General features: G+C 36.7%; 1 protein-coding gene across 1 annotated transcript; it reads right to left on the bottom strand.

Annotated features, from left to right (window-relative positions):
- Positions 1 to 18: 18 nt before the first annotated feature.
- Positions 19 to 16,072, bottom strand: enpep (glutamyl aminopeptidase). Its single transcript, XM_014993467.2, has 20 exons — positions 15,275 to 16,072; positions 14,270 to 14,411; positions 12,556 to 12,690; positions 12,332 to 12,452; positions 11,195 to 11,349; positions 7,990 to 8,103; positions 7,784 to 7,918; positions 7,331 to 7,396; positions 7,172 to 7,237; positions 6,409 to 6,569; positions 6,247 to 6,329; positions 5,443 to 5,579; positions 5,306 to 5,361; positions 5,071 to 5,221; positions 4,136 to 4,209; positions 3,956 to 4,060; positions 3,662 to 3,835; positions 2,449 to 2,589; positions 559 to 640; positions 19 to 396 (listed from the first exon to the last, which is right to left on the bottom strand). Exons 1-20 carry the CDS (start codon positions 15,946 to 15,948, stop codon positions 250 to 252), a joined length of 2,919 nt encoding a protein of 972 aa, XP_014848953.2. The 5' UTR covers positions 15,949 to 16,072; the 3' UTR covers positions 19 to 249.
- Between the last annotated feature and the right edge of the window lie 2,823 nt (positions 16,073 to 18,895).

The following is an 18,895-nucleotide window of genomic DNA, read 5'->3' on the forward strand; positions in this document are numbered from 1 at the left end:
AGTAAGAAAGTTCCAGTCTTTATAAATAAAAATATTTTTATTACGCTCCATGTTCCTGAAGTGATTCTGATTATAAATTCACATTCTAACAGGATGGTTTAAAATCATGATTATAAATAAGGGAATGAATATTCTCACAATTTCCTGAGCGCAGAATCAAAAATGTTGTCTTTGTTTCACTGGAGGTAAATTTTCATCAGACTGACGGGCTAAACTTCAATGGACTGGGTTCTGGTTCTGGTTCTGGTTCTAGGGCACATTGCTGTCTAGCCACGCTTGGATCTCGGGCTCGTTCTTCTCGATCCACTCGATGTTGTTCCTCACCGTCTCCAGCGCCTGCTGCCTGGGCATTTCTCCGGCTCCTGCATCCGGAGTCAGCTTGAAGAAATTCTCCATCTGAAGGTCCAGAGAGAAAAATACGACAAACAAAGGAGAGAAAAAAGAAACAAAACGTCAGGAGGGATGAATTCGGAACCAGTCTAGGCTTAAAGTGATTTCTCCAACATCATAAATGTATTAAAATGTGATTAGAAGCAGAAAAACAGGATGAACTTTGACCTGCCACAACTGCAGCTTGGTGTTGTAGGAGGTTGTGATCCGATTGGGCAGCCGGCCGAGGTTCCTGTCGTTGATGGTGTATCTGTCGGGATGGAGGAATCATCAGCATCACCAACAGGAGATTGTTTACGATTTTCTAACACAACTTTGATTAAATAAATGATCTGACGAGCTTAACATTAAATCATTAAGGTTAAAAAATAAAAATAAAAAATCCAAGGAAAGAAGTTGGAAAAACTGAAAAAGCATTGCCACAAAATATAATGCATAAAAAAGTAAATATTAATGGATAATGAATAAATATACTACAGCAACATAAGGAGTACTACATTAAAAATAAGTTTGTGGTGTGCAGCAAAGAAAAACTAATCAAGCTGTTTTTGTGCTAAAATACATTTTAAATTAGTTTTAATAATCAAAAATAAAAATGTTCTGCACGATTTAGAAAAAAAATATTTATTTTAACCCTGCATGTGTAAAATCGTAACTAAATGCTAAACAAATTAGTACATTTTTATCAAAATTAAGGATTTATTGACTTAAAACAAGCTCCTATATCTTATGTAAGTTAGCTTTGTCTTATTTCAAGTGTACAAAGATATTTGCAGTAGAAACTAGACTGAAAATAATAAAATAGAATTTGTATTTTTGCAGTGAACAAGATGAAACATATCATATAAAAAGCAGAATATTTGCAAACTTATGATTTGTTTCCAGCATAATTTTTGTTTAAATATTCCTCACACAGTATTGGAATCACCTTTAAGTGACATTACAGTGTGAAGCTTTATCAGAAGTAACTTTTTATGCCTTTTGGTGGCAACAGTTACTGAATTTAAGAAATTTGTAACAAAAAAAATAAGGAAAATAATCCCAGAAACTAGAAAACCTGACATACATTTTCAATAAAAAGTTAAAATAATGTTAATATTTACATATATTTTATGAGCTGTGACTTGGATTAATTAATACAGATGATATTTTGCTGCAGGTATTCTGCTGGACAATATTATGTTGGGCCCTTTAAGATATCCTTAGTTACCCTTGGTTTCTACGACGGATCTCTGTCCAAACCACTCGGAAAAATAAAGACATTAGTAAGAAGCGCAGCTGTAACACGCCTTTCCTAGCATTGTCTTCACTTCCTGCTATAACTGCATTGATGCAACAGATTTAACAGGTAAAGCCAGAAGTTTTCATACACAGGTCTGTTTTTCTGATGTTAAATTTGACCAAATTGCTCTTGTTTTAGGTCAGTTAGAATAACCATTTCTATTTACTGGTAATCAGAGAAAGAATGTCAGGTATTTATTTGTTAATATCTTCGAACCATCAAATACTGAAGAAACTGAGAAGACATTAATAAATAAATGTGACAGAGTATTTGCTAAATGTGGCATTTAGCAAATACTGGAGAAATGTGTTCTGATTTAACTTCAGGCAGTTAGTAATAAACATGAATGTGTTTTTTTTTTCATTTGGTGGACGTAAACAGCAGTTTCAGGTGTGAATATTTATAAAACAGAAAGCAGATGCACTGAAGCTCCTTTAAATTGGATCTGGACTTTGACAAAAACAACAACTATAATTTTAGTTGACGTCCCTAATGGTTCCCTGAAGGAAATATTTCACAGCTTACAGGAAGCTCCCTACTTTATCTCTCTCCTGATGAAACGGTCTTTGCAGTCTGATAAGTTATCACAGCTTATCACACTACAAAAATAGCTGGACATCAGGTGACTGCACTTTTTAAAAATATTTTTATTTTTCCTGAAAGCCTCAAAGTAAATTAGTCTAAGTTTAGAGACTTTGGTGCTTTGGAGGCTGAAAAGTGTTAATTATATAAAAATGGGTAAAAATCTGAGCTTGTTGTTGCCCAGTTCCACTGACCTGCTGACCAGGTAGTCCCAGTTCAACGTGGTCCAGTCCCAGGCCATAGTCTGACCCAGTGGGTTGTACGACACGTACCGCACCACGGTGAACAGATCCTGACTCCTCACCACGGTTTCATCTTTGGTGGCCTCCAGGAGCCTGTTGGACAGGAGAAAGTTTCATCTTCATTATTCTTCACAGTTTTTACTTCACTTCAGACCAAAAATGTTCATATTTCCCATATTTTTAGAATTATATGGAATAATCAAATAATCCCATAACCAAATATTAATCCCATATTTTGGGTCTCTACTGCTTCTAAAAACAACCCAAGAAATTAAAAAGAAAACGCGCCATTTTTGGCTGGAAAATGAGCTCTTTCAAAAACCTCCAGAAAGTAACAAATCACCAGGCACTGCCTGTTACCTAGCAACCCCAGCAAAACCAAGCCAGTTGCCTAGCAACCCAAGCAAAACTCCAGCTCCCTTAAAGAGGTTAGGATACGTCTCTCTATGGGCGATACAAAACATATTTATGACATTTTTCATACAAAATCATTTGAATGATTTCAGTCTGGTCAGTTCAGTCTATATTGAGCTCCTTTCAGAGTAAGATGTTTTAGGGCGTCTTATCACTTTAAATTTAAATGAGCTGATGCTGGCTACGCCTCCCAAACTCAACTTTTACACTCACGTGAAAATGGCTGCAAACAGATGTGCAATTACACAACCGTACATCTTTGAAAAGCAGAAGTCGAGCTTCCCACACAATCAGCAAGAATGCAGCAAGTGGTCGGCAACAAAACACCCGTATTTTCCAGCAGCCATTGCACACAGTGGTAAAACCAGTTGACCAAACATGCTGGAGCTCAGCTTGGGTTGCTAGGTAACTCTCTGGGCTTCCCTGTGGTTGTGAGGTGAGAGGCAGTGTATGATGATTTGTTACATTTTCCTGACACCTAAAATCATGAATGTATTTCTAGAAAACAGCTATTTTTTAAGTACTTGGTCTGTTTTTAGAAGCAAATGGAAGTACAAAACCTGTAAAATGTGAAATGTACTATCATATTACATGTACACAAACCCCGCCTTACTTACTGAACATATTCCTCTACCTTTGAGCCTCCTCAACATTAAGCCTTGTTTCTTACGAGTTGCTGTTTGTCCTGTTGCTTATTGAGGAGATCTAACCTTTACGCCATCTTGAAAATGAAGAATATGTTTTTATTTACTTGTTCAGAAGGTCTGTGTCCTCCACCGACGCCAGTCCATACAGAAGCTTGTCCTTCTCCTGGGCCAGAGTCGAGTCTTTGTACCTCTGGAACATCTGGTTCCAGTGATCCGGACTCCTCGACATCTTCATGCCGTAGCGGTACACCAGCAGCCTCAGGTTCACCGGGACGCTGCTGCAGGTCCACATGAGTGAAAATACCACTTTTAAACAACAGATGTGTCAGAAATGAAGTTTAAGATTTTAATTAATGGTCCTGTTGTTCTGCAGGTTGGACTGGATTAATAAAGCTAACCTGAGAGTTTTGTCGATCCACTGTTTAAAAATATCTGATGCTTCTTTCAGTGCATCTGCGTCTCCCATCTGACATGCGATGCTGAGGACAGTTTCCCTCAGCAACCTGCAGCATGAAACAGACAGTATGTTATTAATACCATTAAGTAAAAATAACAACCACTTTGTGTCACTTTTGTACCTCTCTGTTTGTGTGCCCTCATCTGTCCACCCGAGTCGCGTTGCAATTGGTTTAACCAGTTCACGAAACAGTTTCTGGAAAAATGAATAATGTAAATTTATCTTAAATACAACGTGGAAGCAAATAAAATAATAAAACAAATAAATTACAAAACCAGTCGCTTTTGTTGCAACAAGTTGGAAAATGTACAATCACAGCAATGAGTTCCATTAAAAACATAATTTGCCTTTTTCCAGTATTTATAATTTTGGCTGCTTGGCAAAAAGTTAGACAGCACTGATAGGATAAAAAACAATTAGGCAAAAACAACAAAAACTTTTAAACTGTTAAAATATTTTAAGGACGAAAGAATATCATAATTGTTGCATTTGGATTTATTTTTGCAATATTATAGATTGTTGTTTACTTAATTTTTACAACAATTTCTCAGAATTTACAACTTTTTCCATATAATTCTAAACGTTTTTCTACTTTCAGCAATTCTTAGAAAAAAATTGGCTTAGTCACATTAATGAATTTCCTATTTATTTACTTCTTTATTTATTTGATATTATTTATATGTTTAATATTGTTATTTATTTATTCATTTGAAGAGGAGATACATTTACAATTTGTTTTTTTTCCTGCCTGTTAACTGAAAGCTTCGACTGACATGGAATGAACTCTGACTGAATGAGAGATTTGTGGTTTGCAACAGAAAAATAGTGCGTAATAATTTTTATGTAACAAGAAAATAAAAAAGCTCTGTTGAGATCTACAGTCTCTTTTTCCAGAGGAATCTGGCAAAATAGCCGAACTATTTCCAAGTGTCGACATTTGCATTCAACCTTTTAGTTTTAAAATCATCAAAGCACAAAATAGTAAAAACAACAAATTAGAAATTTAGTTTGAATCCAGATAAATATCTGGATGTTGTGAATTTCTTTTCTGCTCACCTGAAACTTTTCGTAGAGATCTTTGTTGTTGGACAACATGTCTCGAACGTAGGCGATGGATGAAGCCACACGACTCCAAACGATGTACTCCGACTCTTCTCTCAGGTACTTTGTGAGATTGAAGGCGTTACCGTAATTGACAATATCAGCCCTAAAATAGAAACAAAATTTCCAGTATTTATATTTAATTTGATCTGTGATGTTGACAGGGTTTTCTTCTGTCTTCATTTCCTACCTCGCCAGAGCAAAAACGTCATCGATGAAGCTCGTTCGGTCGGCTGCATCAAAGGTCTGGTCAAGAAATCAGAACAGTTGAGCTCAGAGGGCGAGTAAAACTGAAAACATAAAGATCCGATCTGTGAACAGAAATACCGTGTGGTTGTCCTGGAGCTGCTGACTGATTACAGTCCACATGCTGTCTTCATGGTTGACTCTGTAGAACCCAATATGGTCGTTATTTATCTTCAGCAGTCCGTCTGCTGAGGGCGAATAGTCAATGATGGCAAGTTCTGAAAAAGAAAACAATCACTGTGATTGATTTATGAGCATAAAGGCGTCTAAAACAAATATTTATCCTATTTACATATTCTTTCAGTCTCATTTTGTCTTAAATTAAGTTACTCCAGATCTGAATTATACACTGTAAGACATTTGAAGATGGTTCAACTTGAAAATGAAAGTTCACCTTTTGCCCTGAAAATGCTATTTTTTTATTGGTTTTAACTCAGAAATTAAAGTTCATGAAGTTGATTTAACAACAAGAGGCAAGTTGTCCAAGCATTGTTTTTAAAGTTCATTAATCTTGAATGGATTCTTGTCACTTTAAATCCAAATAAGCTTTGAAGAGGCTCATCTTCCAGACACAGAAAGACAAACTTATTACCAAAAAATGTCTGGCTGGTTTTCTTCAGCGCTTTTAGAAGCAGCAGAAACCCAAATGGAAACCCAAAAATCTACAAAATATTAATTTTACTCAATATGTCCCATTTGAAGTAGATGCTGTAAGGCATTCTGTATTTAAAGATGGTTAAATAAATTTTCCATGACAATTTCCTTCTATGCACGTGTTTAGAGAATCTGTTTGGATTAATTTAATAATAAAAATGACACTGGATTGTTTTTTTGTGCCTCAAAACACTTTAAGTTTGTCATTTTCAAGCTAAAAGGGAGAATTACCGGCAGTGCTCTTGTTAAACATCGTCTCCTCTATCTTGTTGCTTTTCACGGAGTACCATTTGACAGGAATGGTCCACTTGTATCTGAAACCCAGACAGAATCATGGTAAATAACTATGATAGTTGGGGAATCAGTTCATCTGCTTCTCTCTGAGGATCCTACTGGAAAGGTGAGTTGGGCTTGCTGGGGTCGGCCAACGGGTCCAGGAGGAAACGCTTCTGGGTCAGTTTGGCGTTTGACTCTGAGACAGTGACATCTACTACCGGATAGCCCATCTGTTTGGTCCAGGTGTCCATCACCTCTGCAACAGGCAAGTTGCTCACCTAAACACAGAGAGCAACATTTGAGTGAAATCTTCAAAATGTTTTTACTTTTCTTTTTGTGAAACACTAGCTTAAAAAGAACAAAAGTAAAAGTTCTGAAAGTTCTTCAGCACCAATTTAGGCCCTCAATGTTTCTATTCCCTGCAGTACATGTGTCAAACTCAAGGCCTGGGGGCCAAATCCAGCCCGCTCTATATCATTTTATGTGGCCCTCTGTGCTCCAGAAGCCATTTTAGATCAAACATTCCTTCCAGTTTTTGGTACTAATGCATAATTGTAAGTGTATTGCAAATTTTCCACAGAAATGGTCAAAAACGTTGGTTTAATGTTTTCCACCTGCAGGTGGCGGTGTTTCTTACTTTAACGACACTGCTGCCTCAACCTTACTTGGTATCGAGTTTTATCAATACATCCTGACAACCAAAAATGAAAATGAGTTCAACTCCTCTACCCTACAGGATTGTGTCCAACTTAACAGTGTTTGGTACCAAATGGGAAAAAGCTTACATTTTCTTAAATCTAAATGTGAAATTGTATCATATCGTTTAGCTAGAGTTTATAAATTTTATCACTCTGTCATAAAAAAACACTTTTCAACATACTTCAGCCAGAGAAGCCCAGAAGTTGGCCGTTTTTGCGTTCTTGAAGTAGAACTCCTTTAAATATTTCTGCAGGCAGAAGAAAGAAGAAGCAGACTCCACTGTAAGATAAATCTGAGTTATACATTTTTATTTGGATGTTCTTTGTGATTGTCCACTCACTCTGCAGCCGTCTCTGAATGCATCCCTCCCCATCCAGTCCTCCAGCATGCGGAGAACAGAAGCTCCCTGGAAGAAAGGTCAACAGTCTAATTAGAAAACTATTAGACTATTAAACCTCCAAGGTTTGCTGAAAGACAAACATTGGAGGATAGCCCTCCTACCCTCCTGTGACAAGGTTTGTTATGACAACAAACCTTTTCACAAAGACTAAGGAGCACAGCAGGCAGGTAAGGGATAAAGTTTAGTGGTTGTTTAAATCAAGGTTAGCTGATATTTTTCTGTATTTATGTGCTCAGAAACTGAAATGCTAATTAATATATTGCAGCATTTTCAGTCAAAATCCTTACTCAGATGTCATGAAGACTTCTGTATTGTTGCCAAAATGTCCGATGAACAAATAAAAGAAAAAGTGCATGCAACATAATGTTTTAAAAAGTCACTGAAGGTTTTCACCTTGCTGTAGGAGATGGCATCAAACACAGAGGTGATTTCCGCCGGGCTCGACACGTCCACGATGATTGGATGAGAAGAAATGAGGGCGTCGTCCACCATGACAGGAAGCACGTCGCTGATGATCATGATGTCTCTCTGTGAAAGGAGGCTTCGTCAGTCTGACACCCTCAGAGTTTACCGCCTCTGTGGGGAACGGAAGAGCTCACCATGCCCCAGGTCGGCTCGGCCTCTTCCACGCCGATGTACTCGAAGAAACTGGCGAAGCCCTCGTTGAGCCAGAGGTCGTCCCACCAATCCATGGTGACGATGTTACCAAACCACTGAGAGAGAAAACCGGCTTGAGGATCCAAACAAGGTGGAATGGCAAAAACATTTCATGACATCCACAAGCAGGTGGGGATTGGAATAGAAAATAAATAAAAGTGCAGCATGTTTTTAACATATTTGCTAAAACTGTTGCCCAAAGCAACCAATCAGAGCGAGAAGGAGGGTCTTAGCGCTGTCAATCATCCTCATGAACTCACTGACAGATACGCTAATGGCGGAGAAACAACTTACTGTTACAGGAAAACAGTTTATCTGCCGTTATCTGTGGCTATGCTAACTAGCCTGGCTTTCAAAACATGCTATGCTCTGCTAGCTGCAGATTAGCAGCTAGCAGAGCAAATACCACTGGGAGTACTAGGCGAAGGCAGAGGAGCTCAATTTTTTTCACAGATTGTCTCATACCATACTATCACGACACTTTCAGCAAATATGTAAAAAAAGATATTTTTGATTAAGGTTACATACTTTCATAGCTCCAGCCTGTGTCAAACCTCCTAGAACACGAGTTAATGCGTAATTGTGAATTATTGCAAATTTTCCGCAAAAAATGTAATTGTTGCTTTTGTCATACTCCTGCCTTGATGTCAAGTTATCATCCCTGATTGATATGCCAGGAACAAAAAGTCACATTTACCATCATGCATAAGCACGATTATGTCAAAATTCCTTGCAAATATTCCTAAATTAGCTCAAAATCTGGGATTTTGATTCCAAAAAGAATCACAAAAACAACTGCAAAATCCTGTGAGGACTGATTGATGTGAAAAGACTATTTCAATATTATTTAATTCTAAATAAATGTTTTAATTTTGCATGTATACTTTACATATTTTCTGTTTTTTATCATTTATGTTACTGATTTTATTACTGAAGTTAATAAATGTATTTAAATAAATCTTAGATAAAAAAATAAGCTCCAGTTTACAATAACAATTACGTAAGTTGTATTTCATTCCCAGTTTTGAAACACGGGAGGAAGCTGGAGTATCCAGAGAGAATCGACACATTCACAGGAAAACTCCATGAAAAAAGACCCTAAAATCAAGAGCTTTTTGTTGCTAGCACTACATTTAAGTTTAATTTATTCCAAAAATGATCCTTCAAATTGGAAAAACTTTCATTTTCTCTGTAAATAATGTACTGAGAAAAGTATTTTTTCACCTAAAAAATGTGCTTTGCCACGAGTTTGTCTGTTCATCGCTTATCTTTACACTCTGAAGGTTTAAAGGTTCACTGCACAGTTCATGTGAGTCAGCTTTATTACGATACATAAACAGGAACAATCTGGTTCAGTTCATAAAAGTTGAAAGACCTCTAATCTTCGTCCACTGGAGGATAAATTACTTCACTTAGTGCAATCTAATAAACATTTAAAATAAAACCAGTTTTAATGATTTACAGGACAAATTTGGACTCTGGTTTGGTTGCAGTGGAAGATTTCCATTTGGAGATGAAAGGAGCAGCAGTGGTAGAGTAACTTCTCCTAATCAACTGAGGCTTGAAAGCAACACAGAGCTATAGCTTTTATAAAAGCTGAAATATCATCTTTCACAATAGATTATAACATTTTAAATTTGCTGTTTGTCGGTTCTGTTGGACTTCAGTGCCACAGTGACACAATTGACCATGATATATTATTAAAGTTACTGGACTCTCTGGACTCAATTAGTTCAAATCTTAACTAAAAACAGCGATTTCTTTGTATAAATAGGCAACGTCTTGTTAGAGTGGACAGAAATCAAATGTGGGGTACCACAAGGTCCAATCCTGGGACTCCTCTTATCCGATATCTATATGTCCCCGTTAGTAAAGGTTCTAACAAAAAATAAGAGTAGCTAACTATGCAGATGATACACAGCTGTACATTATGATGTCACCAGGTTACTCTGAGCACATCCAATCACAGATGCTTAGATGCTTAAATAGATAAATGTGAGGATGTGCCGAAATTTTCTTCAACTGAACAGAAACAAAACTAAAATGATTATTTTTGGACCTAAAGAGGAACGACCTAGAGTGAAAGCACAGCTTCAGTCATTATGTCTAGAAACTAAAGATCAGGCCAGAAATTTAGATGTTGTGATGGATTCTGACCTGAACCTTCAGATTCACATAAAGACAGTTACAAAGTCAGACTTCTATCACCTGAAGAATGTTTCAAGGATTAAAAAACTAATGTCACAGCATTAGCGATCTGGATTCGATCCAGATTGCTGTCACAGCACAGCTCACAGCTCACAGCTCACAGAACTGTTCTAACAGTTTCTGTTAGAAACTGTTCTAACTGAAACAGTTTCTAACTGTTTCTGTTAGAACAGTTAGAAACTGTTTCAGTTTCTAACTGAACAGTTAGAACAGTTAGAAACTGTTTCAGTTTCTGTTAGAAACTGAACTGTTTGGTTCAGTTTCTAAAGACTGAACCAAACAAATCTGACCTGAACCTTCAGAGTCACATAAAGACAACTATAAAGTTAGCCTTCTACCGCCTGAAGGGCATTTCCAGGACTAAAGGACCAATCTCCCAGCAAGAGCTAGAGAAACTATCTTTAGTTGCATTGATAACAGCAACAGTAAGATTTCAGAGACTTGCAGCTGAACCAGAACGCTGCTGCTGGCGTTCTGACTAAAACCAGGAAGATCGAGCACATAACACCAGTTCTAAAGTAAATACACTGGCTCCCTGCAGCTCAGAGAACAGACTTTAAGATACTTCTGTTAGTTTATAAACCCTGAACAGCTTAGCACCACAATACATTAAAGATCTGCTGGTGTTGCATCAACCTTCCAGACCCCCCAGGTCTTCACGGAGAAGCAGCATTCAGCTTCTAGGCACCACAAATCTGGAACAAACTTTAAATAAGTGCCTTTAAATCAAGGCTAAAAACCCCATATTTTGATTAGTAGTATCTGGAACTTTGATCAATGTATTTGATGTAAATTTGCTAAATGATTTTGATAATTGCTATATAAATAACCTTGACTTGACTTGACTAGAAGTAAAATTAGCTCAAAACTCAAATTGTTATTTATTTGCATCTGGATCCCTGTCTCTTTTTCCACCAGTATGTTCTCGTCTGTCTCTACCTGGTGAACCAGTTCGTGGGCGATAACGCTCGCCACTCGCTGCTTGTTGGAGGAGGACGACTCTTTCTCATCGTACAGCAGGTTGGTCTCCCTGTAGGTGATGAGGCCCCAGTTCTCCATGGCACCGGTACCGAAGTCAGGGATGGCTATCTTATCTGGATCAGAACAGCACAGAGAAGCCTCTGAAGTGACCGCACGTGATAAGTTTTACTGCATTCCTGCATGATAATTTCACTTAGTGCTGAAATGTAGAAGTGATATTATATTACATAATAAAACTGATGTCAGGAGATAAAAAGTAAATGATTTGTAAACCACATTTAGTGAATGATGAAGCATTAAATTATGAAATGAAGGCTAGTTTGGAGATTTAATATCTTAACGTTTAGAATCAAGATAAATTATGTTAAAAACAAACGTGATTAGCTGTATTATCCGGACTGAGTGGGATGGAAATTTAATTAATTTGAGGAGCTGTTTTTGAACAAAATAGCACAGATTGTATATGATTTATATATTATTTACGACATGTCTGTAAATTTACAAAACATACAGCTAAAAATGTAGATAAAAATAGGGTTTTAGTTGTATTTGGAATTAAATTATGGACTTAAGAGAGTGTAGTTTATTATGAAAGAAGAAAAAAACAATAGAGAAAATATTCTATAGTTAAAAGAGGAAATTATTTCAAATTGTATTGTATTTGTTTTGGATTTTGAATTGTTAACTTTCTTTTTATGTTTCTGTGTACTGCTCTATCTATAAGTGGTATGTTTTGGGATTTTTATATATTTTAATTAATAATGAATGGGTAATTTAATTTTATATGTAGGATAGGGAGAGGTACAAGCATTGTACCTTTTCAGTCAAATTGAATTAATTGTCACAGTGTTTTGAAATATGGGTAATAAATAATTTGTTGACTGACTGAATAAATAATAAAATAAATAAAATCAAATAAAAAAATGGGCTGTATAAAATTGGATTAAACCGGATTGCATATTGAATGAGTTATGAATGTTACATTTCAAATCAATTATAATTACTTTTAAACTTATCAGATTTGAATTTTAATCTAGTATTGAACTTGTTTTATTGTGTTGAACTGGACTGTTTCCAGCTGGTTTTGAAGCGTACCCAGTTTGGAGATGGAGTACGACATGTTGAAATATTCCTCAAAGTGATCAAAGATGACCTTCGTCACGTTCGCTGCGTATTCTGCAGTTTTTAACTGGCTGGGCTGGGCGTAGATCCTCAACTGCAGCAGAAAACACCAGAACAATCACTGAAAACTCAACCAAAAATATATAATTTGTTTGAATATTTGTTTCAGATTAATTCGCTGATTGAAACAGACTTACAGGAATGTTACTGGCAGACGTTCTTTCCACAAAACCAAACTGGTGGACAGCAAAACAAACCAAGTAGGTGCTCATTGGAATGGATTTCTGGAAGGTGGTTTTTAGCTTATTGCCTGGCAGTTCTTCAGGAGAACCCTGGAAATGCAAAGCAAAATTATCAATTGTAACAGTTGGCTTGTGTTGATGGGAATACATAAAAAAACACAGCAAATCTGGCTTTCTATGACTTTTTCAATGAAAACATATTGTGTTTCTTGGTTTTGTTTAAACTATTAAGAAACTTTAGATGCTCAATAGTTGGGATTTTGGTGCAAAAACAAAACAATTGTTCATTTTTACAGCTAGATAATAAATTACCAAGGGACTTGATGTAGGGTTACATGAGGAACATACTTACATTTCTTTCCAAAATTTCAATATTCAAAGTATTTTATCACCAAATTAGCAACTTTTACCAGTGGTGAACCAAGTACTGAGTCAAAGTATTGATCCAACTAGTCAAGTTATACTCCAGTAAAAGCAAAAGTAACTGTCAAATTATTATTTAATTATGCTTTCAAAAATACAAAAGTATTGACAGTACTTAAAATTGAGAAGTTTTTCTTTTGAATATTTGGGAAAACTTGCTGGTAATTTGAACAGATCATAAATCATTAAAAATAATGCATTAGTCATTTTTCCTAGCTTTTCTTGCCGCTCAAAGAATAAAGAAAAGTGAAGAAAATTAAGTGCAAAGATGCACTTAAAAAAGCCTTTGGAAAGAAGCTGTTGAATGGTGACGTCTTCCATTACGAAATTATTTTCAGTCAATGTATTCATTAATCTTTGATTGGTAATCCAGCTTCGATTGGACAGTTGTGGTCAGAAAGAGACCGATTATTCACTCAAGTTTATCCTAAAGTGGTCGACATATTTATCATAACCGGGAGGAAATGCAACTGTAAAATACCGACAGAATTTTATCATATTTTAAGTAAATTAGGCTGCGTTCATGCTGCAGTCTGAAGTCACCAAATTCAGATTTTTTTTTTCTTTTACGTAATGTGACCTGTATTTGATCTTTTCGTGGCAGTCTGAACAACAAACGTCGGATTTTTTTCGAATGCGACCAGGTCACTTGGATATCCGATAAGTATCCGATCCAAATGTGACCTAACGTCCGCTGCATTCATCCGACCTGAACGTCATTGATACTCGACAAATGCCACTATTCTGCGTCCTGATAGAAAATCAACAACCATGACGGCCCATAATGAGGATGAAGTTGTTACTGTGCTGGCTCCGATCGGACAACTTCAAAATCGTAAGCTATGCTCCACCGTTAGCATCCATGTTTACTTACACAAACGCTGAGCTTCTTCTTTATGGCGATTGACAAAACTCTGAGCACGCTCTCTGTGTGTGACGTCATTGCGCCCTCTACGACGTATGCGGGACAATTCAGGTCGTTTACGGTTCACACTGGAGATCATATACAAGTCGCATATATTTGGAAATGTGAACGATAACGCCAAATAAAAAAAAATATCAATTTGACATAAAATCGGATCACTAAAGGCTGCAGTGTGAATGTAGATATTTGGGGGGGTTACAGTGTGGACTTAAAGTCCACCAGTTTCTAATGAAACATTTTGTTATTTTTTGAGTGCTCCCTGGTTTTGAGTAACGTCCTAACAGTTTGATTTACACCCAACATGGCTGATTGCAGTCCTACCTCTGGTGGCATGTTGGAAAGAGCGCCGTAGTTCTTGTCATGAGTGATGGAGATTGTATAAGTGGCTTTCTTGTTTGGTTCGTCAAAGCAGGGGAATGATTTCCGGGCATCTGTTGGCTCATGATCAGTTGCAGCAATCTTCCTGGTAGGATAATAGAGATGTAGATACAAAAAACTCCTATCAACATCTTAATACTGAAACTAGACTTGTTATCTTGGAAGCACAATGCACTTTAATGCATCAGGGCAATCCCATGGGACATTATGTTTTATGATGTTAGGATTTGAGAGTAATAGGAGCAATTATTTCTCATGATATTTGTAGTTGTGTTGTACGAACAGAATGTCTTCTATGGATGTTTTCTGCAAATATGATGATTGCTACAAACCAGTTTCCCATTTAGATATCAATAAAACTGAATTAACTTAACTGAACTGATCTAGTACCATTTCTCTTTCTACGACCAAATAGTACCACTGTAAGAAATAGTTTTCTATATTGCTAATATCTTAGTTTGCTTGAAATGTAATAAAAATAACTTACAAGTAACTTTTCAGTAAGATATATGAGCTTGCTTGAAGTAAATAAGCCATTAATATTCGTTTTTAATTCCACTGGCAGATTATATCTCCTATAATATGGAGAAATTGCCTTGTTATAAGTGAAATAAATAGAACTAATACTTTTTAAAATCAATATTAAGAAATTATTTACTACAAGCTCTGATATATTGCTGAAAAGTTATTAATAAGTTAGTTTTAATTGCTGCTTTCATTTATTTAATCAAAGAGCCTTTTTTGAGTCTGCAAAATCCAGTTGAAAATTAATTGATTACTAAATTAGTTGACAATTATTTAAATAATTGATTAAGCATAATTAATTGTGATTAGTCATGATTAACCCAATTAATAATGATTAATCTGATTATTTCAATATTCAATTAATCACAATAAATCATGATTAATCATTTTAGCAATAGTCTCATTTAACAAGTCTTTTCTTACTTGGTGACCCCCTCCTCTGTGTAGACGACCCTGTAGAACCCCACCACCGATCCAGTGAGCAAGCCCTGGAAGTCCAGACTCAGCACGTAAACCTGTCCTGGGTCGGTGGCCGGCAGCTCCTCCGCGGCCTCCACCACCACATACTCCTCAGGTTTGTATTCAAAGCAGCGGTTGACCTCCACATCCCTCTGCACCCCGTTGCTGTCCTGCACCTTCAGCCTGGGCTTGGCGCTGACAAACGTCTCCCTGATGTGCAGCCACAGGTGGCGGGTGGGTTTACTCACCTCCACCTGGATGTCCACTGTGCCAGTGTAGGTGTCATCCACCAGGTTTGGCTCCAGGTGCAGGTCGTAGTGGATCGGCTTCACGTAATCGGGCAGACGGAAGTTTTTCCAGTCCCCGCTGGAGTCTGACGAAGCCAGACAGGGCCCCCTGTCAGAAGGAGGGGGCTCTGTTGGGGCTCCAGTCGGGGCTCCAGTTGGGGCTCCAGTTGGGGCTCCAGTCGGGGCTGGTGTGGATTCTGGAGTGGAGGAGGAGGGTCTAGAGAGTCCAACCCCTAAACCAACAGCCAAGGAGCAAACCACCACTGCTGCACAGATGATGGCTGCATGTTTGCCTCGAATGCAGTACCGCTTCTCCTTTCTCTCAAATTCCATGGACATGCTGTCCGGCATGCTAACTCTGCAAACTGCAAACTTCTGAGGTAAAAAAGTTTTGAGCTTTTCCTGGAATCAGGAGCTGCTGCTGGGTTTAGATTAGCTGTGTGAAAGCTTGTCCCTGTGCTGCTGAGGGGAGGAGAGAGGAAGGAGGAGGAGAAGTAAAAGGAGAATCTCACACAGTCACTGAGAGTTTTATTTGGTCCTGCATGATGTTAGCACGCCTCTTTTTGTTAAACATCGACTGTCTGCCTGTAAATCAGCAGTGAGGCTTTAACATCCCGTGTTGCTACACTGCAATAACAAAATCGTACCTTGTTTTTGTCTGGTTTTCGTCTTAGTATGCTTGAAATAAGACAAAACTTACTGATACGTAGCCTTTCAGCAAGTTATAGGAGGTTGATTTAAGTAAATAATTATTGAATATTGATGAAAAAGTGCTAGTTCCATTGGCAGATTATTTCACTCCTGAAATATTAGACTTAAAACAAGCTCCTATATCTTGCTGAAAAGTTACTTATAAGTTAGTCTTATTTCAAGTGTACTAAGATGTTTCCACTAGAAACTAGACCAAAAATACTTGGTAATATTTGGTGTTCTTGCAGTGCAGGTTACAGGAATACATAAAAGAAGTAAAAGCTGATGTTTTAACCTGCATCATTGGAGGGAATTAAATTTAAACCTCTGTTGTTATACATGCTGTTGCACGTCCTCAGAAAAGTGGAAACGTTGCAAAAACACAAAATTTTACCAAGTAGTTTTGGTTTAGATTCTAGTGCAAATATTTTAGTACACTTTAAATAAGATAAAACTAACTTAGAAGTAACTTTTCAGCCATAGATAGCAGCTTGCTTAAGTCAATGATAATGGAAAAATTCAAATGAAGAAAACAGATTTTTCCCTAATGAACAGCCACTCTTAATTACCAACCAGCAGGGGTGAAAGTAAGGGGGTACAGTCAGGTACGGCGTACCCCTAAAAGATTTAGCGGGGGTACGCAGTACCTGCAAGAGAGGGGATTGGGTGTCTGCTGTAAAATATCAGTGGGTTCACTGTGCAGCCGTGAGTTCACCCACTAATCAGCTGTGACTGATTAGTTTTTCAAGAACAATCTAAAACACGACTTAATCAGTTAATAAATAGCTTTTTTCCAATTTCACATTGTTTCTGAACTGTTCTTTGTTAGAGCAGGGCTGCAATACGTCGATTGTGGAAGGTTTTGAGTCGATCTCGGTATTAGATGACAAACTGAACGCTGCCAGGACGCTGAGACCAGGACGTCCTCCTCTGGCTGGGTTAAAACGTTCGTAACTTTATTAAAGAACAACAAAAAAATATATAAATCAACAAAACATTTTCAAATTGATGACCAAACAAAAATAATAATCTCAGTAATTCTTGTTTCCGCAAAAAATAAATAAATAAAATAAAGATATAAAGTGGATTTTGTGTATAAAATGTGATTTGATTCCTAACATTTAGTTTTAGCATTCAGTTTAACTTCTGTGGAAACTGTTTTCTTCATATCTGTACTCCTGTTTTATTATAATCATCATTGTTCAGTCATTTCTTGTCTTCATTTATGATTTGGTTTCCATTTAAGATAAAAACACTTTCACAGACTCATATCTGACCCTGAGCATTATAAATCTTTATTGTTTTTGCAGTTTCTCAGTGATAAGGCGAGTGAGATAGAACAAATGTTATGGTGTCCTGGTCCTTGACCTTAAGTGTGATCCAAACATTCATCATGACTGTTCATTCACATGTCAAAGTGGTGGAATCACGATGAAAAACAAGTAAACTGAACTCAACAATCACATGTTGTAGTAGCAGAAGTATCAGGTGTAGCTTCAGTAATTACTTACTCATTTAGTTCCAAACGTAAATAACTGGGATGAGAACTTCTCTACAGTAAACTGTATTTACATTCCCAGTCTGTAAAGTGGTGTTGTGCAATAAATACAGTGAGATCATCACAAATTCACCTGTTATTTTCACATGAGGCAAGCAGCCTGAACTGAAAACAGTAAATATGAACTCAGGGATACATGAAATAATGCTGTTCTACCTGTGGGTATGGAAGCTCAGATGTGCCACAATTTAAATGGCCTCTCACAAACAAAGTTAGTATGTCTGAGTCTTAAAACATACAGAAAAAGTCCCTTAAGTGCAGATTTATTTATTTTTTTCTTTAATTAAAAGCACATAGTTTATTGTTTTAATTCTTCCTGGGGAAAATGGTGGTATGATGCCAAACAACTGCTTTAATTCATTAAGTCATTTTGCAGAGTCGGTAAGTGGAATAAACTTTTACTATCATTTCATTTTTCCTACTTCTAAATTAAGAGTATGGAAGACTACAACTTCCAAAATTAAGAAAAGTTACAAAAAAGACATTGTTGATTAAACTACAATACCAACAAAGAGAACATTTATTTGTAATCCATGCATTAACTGCTGCTTTAGTTTAATTTAATGTCAATACTACCACTTATTTAATTTTGACATAATTTAGAATTTTCTATTCCTGTGACCATCAATTTATGTTACCTGCTTATTTTTATTTTTTTGTAGCCCTAAAATTATTTAGATATTTTTAGTTTTAGATTCTTACCAGCAAAAGAAAAATTAGTGTCCTGTGTAAGGAAACATTGATATAAATTGAATAAATAAGAAGCTGAGTAAAACATTTCTGCACACATGGTCATTTAAACAAGCAATGAAGCAGCACACATTTACAAAAAAAACTTTAATTTCATTTAAAAGTATTTCTTAAACTATTCTCATGAGTTACAGTTTTGCTAAAAATACATCTGCAGCTACATACACACATTCAGAAACCAGCTGTTTCTAATGTTTTTCTTTTCCACCAACCCGTACAATAAAATGTGCTCGCCTGTTTTTTTTTTTTTGGGGGGGGGGGGTTTAACTTATAAATAAAAGTGATTATTTCAGACCACTA

Source organism: Poecilia mexicana, unplaced genomic scaffold, assembly GCF_051168715.1.
Source record: "Poecilia mexicana isolate PSO_F unplaced genomic scaffold, ASM5116871v1 scaffold_22, whole genome shotgun sequence".
Classification (NCBI taxonomy): domain Eukaryota; kingdom Metazoa; phylum Chordata; class Actinopteri; order Cyprinodontiformes; family Poeciliidae; genus Poecilia; species Poecilia mexicana.